The sequence below is a fragment of the Octopus bimaculoides genome, chromosome 4 (genome assembly GCF_046866305.1).
Source record: "Octopus bimaculoides isolate indiv1 chromosome 4, ASM4686630v1, whole genome shotgun sequence".
Taxonomy (NCBI): domain Eukaryota; kingdom Metazoa; phylum Mollusca; class Cephalopoda; order Octopoda; family Octopodidae; genus Octopus; species Octopus bimaculoides.
Genome location: NC_142931.1, coordinates 43414643 through 43418306, shown reverse-complemented (window position 1 = coordinate 43418306; position 3664 = coordinate 43414643). Strand labels below are relative to the sequence as shown.

General features: G+C 32.6%; 1 protein-coding gene across 1 annotated transcript; it reads left to right on the top strand.

The window, feature by feature from the left end:
* Positions 1-207: 207 nt before the first annotated feature.
* LOC149136031 (uncharacterized) lies at positions 208-813 on the top strand. The gene has a single exon (XM_089350060.1). It carries the CDS (start codon positions 208-210, stop codon positions 811-813), a length of 606 nt encoding a protein of 201 aa, XP_089206186.1.
* Positions 814-3664: the final 2851 nt, after the last annotated feature.

Genomic DNA, 3664 nt, shown 5'->3' with positions numbered 1-3664 from the left:
TAATCTTTTTTTAGAATGAAGAAGTGATTTTGTTGGTATGGCTACTTGTGATCGGTGCTGTTTCTAGCACGCTAAAAAGATAGTTTTTAACGAGCTTTCATTTATATATAAACGACTGAAAGCGAAAATTTAGCAGCAAAGCCACAACGGCTGAGAGAAAGACGGGCAACTGAATCAGATGAAACCAGAGCAAAGCTACTGAAACAGATGCCTGAATATGCACGGAAACGTAGACAGGATTCTGTTTTTGCCACACATGGCCGACTGGTTAGAGTATCTCGAGAGGAGAATATTCTACTTCAAAATAATGGTGTCAGATCACAAATTGTTGATGCAACACTAAAGAGATCTTTCCTTTGCGATCATGTGGAAGTAGTGTTGACAACCAATCTAAGACTTCTTACAGAAGGTCATTCTGATGAAAGAGAATTTGCCAATTATCTTTTTGATGTAGGAAATGGTAATATTTCTGTTGAACAAAGCCTAGGTGAATTCAAAATCAAACTACCCAATGACCTTTGCCTTGAAAGTGATGCACTCTCAGATCTATGTGATTTTGTACATACTTACCTCAAAAATAACTTCACAATCCCTGTGTGGTTTTCAAATAGAACCATTGTTACTCCAACAAATGAAGCAGAACAATTTGTGAATGATTTTCTGTTGACCAGGATCCCTGATGAGCTAAAAGTATACAGAAGCTCAGATACAGTTGATAAAGAAAATTTGTACCCAATCGAGTTCATCAACAAACTTACACCACCAGGGTTTTCACCAAGCATTCTCAAACTGAAGAAGAAAAACGATGCATAATAATTCTGAGAAATTTAGATGCTACAAATTGATATTGCAATGGCACATACCACATCATTGTCAGTTTACACGATCATGTTATTGAGGCTGAGGTTGCTTCTGGCTCTTATGTAGGATCAACTCTGCTGATCCGAAGAATACCACATGTATCTCAAGAAATGGAATTTCCGTTTCCATTTACACATAAACAATTTCCTGTTAAGCTAGTTTTTGCCTCGACGTGCAACAAGGCACAGGGACAGCCTTCGGAACAAATTGGAATATATCTTCCGACACAATTCTTCTCACATGGTCAGCTGTATGTTGCATTATCTAGAGTTCGAAAGTTCGAAAGAAGGCTAATGTAAGAGTATTGGCTGAGAGAAATGGAAACAGTATGATTACTGACAATTGTGTCTACAAAGAGATACTACTTTAAAGCAAAATATGCTTTTTAGCAAGTTTCAGTAAATAGAATTAACACATAAATTATATGTAACGTAACATATATTTGTATGGAATTAAATTGTTTTTGCATATTTCAGCACCTGCCGAATGAATGATATCGTTATATTAGATAATTTTACATTTGGGTATATTAGAAAAAGGAAGGAAACGTCATTCCTATGTGTTCTCACAGCACAAGACTTTTTGTGTGTGTGAGTGCGTGTGTATCCCTCCCTCCCATCGTCCAGCCCTCCATCCATCCATCCATCCATCCATCCATCCATCCATCCATCCATCCATCCATCCATCCTTTCTCTCTCTCTTTACTCTCTCTCTCTCTCTCTCTTTACTCTCTCTCTCTTTACTCTCTCTCACTCTCTCTTTACTCTCTCTCACTCTCTCTTTACTATCTCTCTCTCTCTCTCTCTCTTTACTCTCTCTCTCTCTCTCTCTTTACTCTCTCTCTTTACTCTCTTTCTCTTTACTCTCTCTCTCTCTCTCTCTCTCTCTCTATCTATGCACACCTATGTAAGTTCTACCAATTATTAATGATAAATATATATAAAAGATTGACTCTTTAAAAAAGAGAGATTATGACTGATCAAATAATGAAAGCAATATTTACTAAGTGTGATTAGCAGAAAACAACCCTGAGGCCGGTGTTTCTGCTAGTTTATTTAAAAGTCACAATATATATATCTACAAAATGACTTTCTAAAATGAAATTCCATTATGCAGCTGAGGAGTACATTTTCATTGTACATTTTATGTAGAGTTCTCACTACAGGAATAAATGAAGTTTGTACGAAACGTACGTACTGCTATAACATATTGAATTTTTGTTGCTTTTCTTCAAATGTATATATATATATATATATATATATATATATATATAACGTGAGAGAGTTAGGGGTTGGGGGTTCAACCCACTAAGGGATAATATCTATCCAGTATACTGCTGGGAGATATATATGTATGTATATATATATATAAATATATGTATATATATGTTATAGAACTTAATCACTAATTTACTATATATATATATATATATATATATATATATATATATATATATATATATATATATATATATATATATATATATATATATACATATATATATATATATATACATATATATATATATATATATATATATATACATGTATATGTATTCACATATAAGTGATAAACATTTATGTTTACAAGGAAGTAAAATGTACTTAATAGACAATTATTGGAGGGTTCAGACGTGAATCGTTAGAAAGAGAACCAGACTTGGCAATGATGAAGATATGCGTTCGTCTGGAAGTGTCATCAGTGATGGCAAGATTTAGCATTCGTAAGAACTGTACATGCTCCAAACTCTTATTTATGTGGGAGTGAGATACATTAATCTGTTCTTGATACGTACTGCGATTTTGTTTTCTTGCTATTCAGGAAGACAAGACTGGCATGACTCCATGGAGGATATTTTTCAGATCTTTGTTCACAGCATCTGTGTAGACTGGGCGTGAAGTGTTTAGATTAGGTTAGAATGAATGTAGTATTTAATTCCATTTGTTTATCTATGTATTGTATTATATTTTGTTCATATTGTTATCGGTTTACAAACCACAACATATGACAATAAAATCCCCATAAACCGATAACAATATGAACAAAATATAATACAATACAAAGATAAACAAATGGAATTAAATGCTACATACGTTAACAAAATTAAATTAAATACAAAAAAACCCCCCAAAAAACAAAAAAAAAACAAAAAGAAGTAGGTATAAACACATGAACAAATAAATAAATAAATAAAAACAAAATAAACGAACATGTATTAACAGAGGATACAGTTAATACAGGCACTCCTTATACACACACATGCACTTACAAAACATAGACACACATAGAGGGATACGCATGCGTAGACACATACAATAGGAATACAAAATACAAAATGGCTGATCGTTAGCAAGGAGAGACACACATATAAGAAAGAAGAAAGCAAAGGACCAATGATGAGGTCACAGAAGTGTGACGAAAGAACTCTGACCGAAATATGATTAATGTAATGTAATGTAGTATAAAGCTGAAGCAAATTAACACCAAATATACAGTGCGTGTGTTTTTACTGGTTAAACTGGCAACATGACCGTCCCCAAATACAACAATATCTGTTTCAACACACGATTTCTCATAAAAAATCTTGCAAAACAAATGTATAAACGGAATATATATATATATATATATCGGTGGAGAACTTATTTAAAAGTTCTTATACATTTAAGAACTTTTAAATAAGTTCTCCACCGATAATGGTGTTTTCATACCGAAGGGCTTGGTAAAAATTATTAATTGTTAATTTATTAATAAATTAATAAATTGATAAACCTTTACCCTTTTAATTTATATATATATATATATA

What these genes read in the sequence shown, in the direction of transcription:
- LOC149136031 (XM_089350060.1), top strand. Translation starts at nt 208, where the DNA reads ATGCCTGAATATGCACGGAAACGTAGACAGGATTCTGTTTTTGCCACA.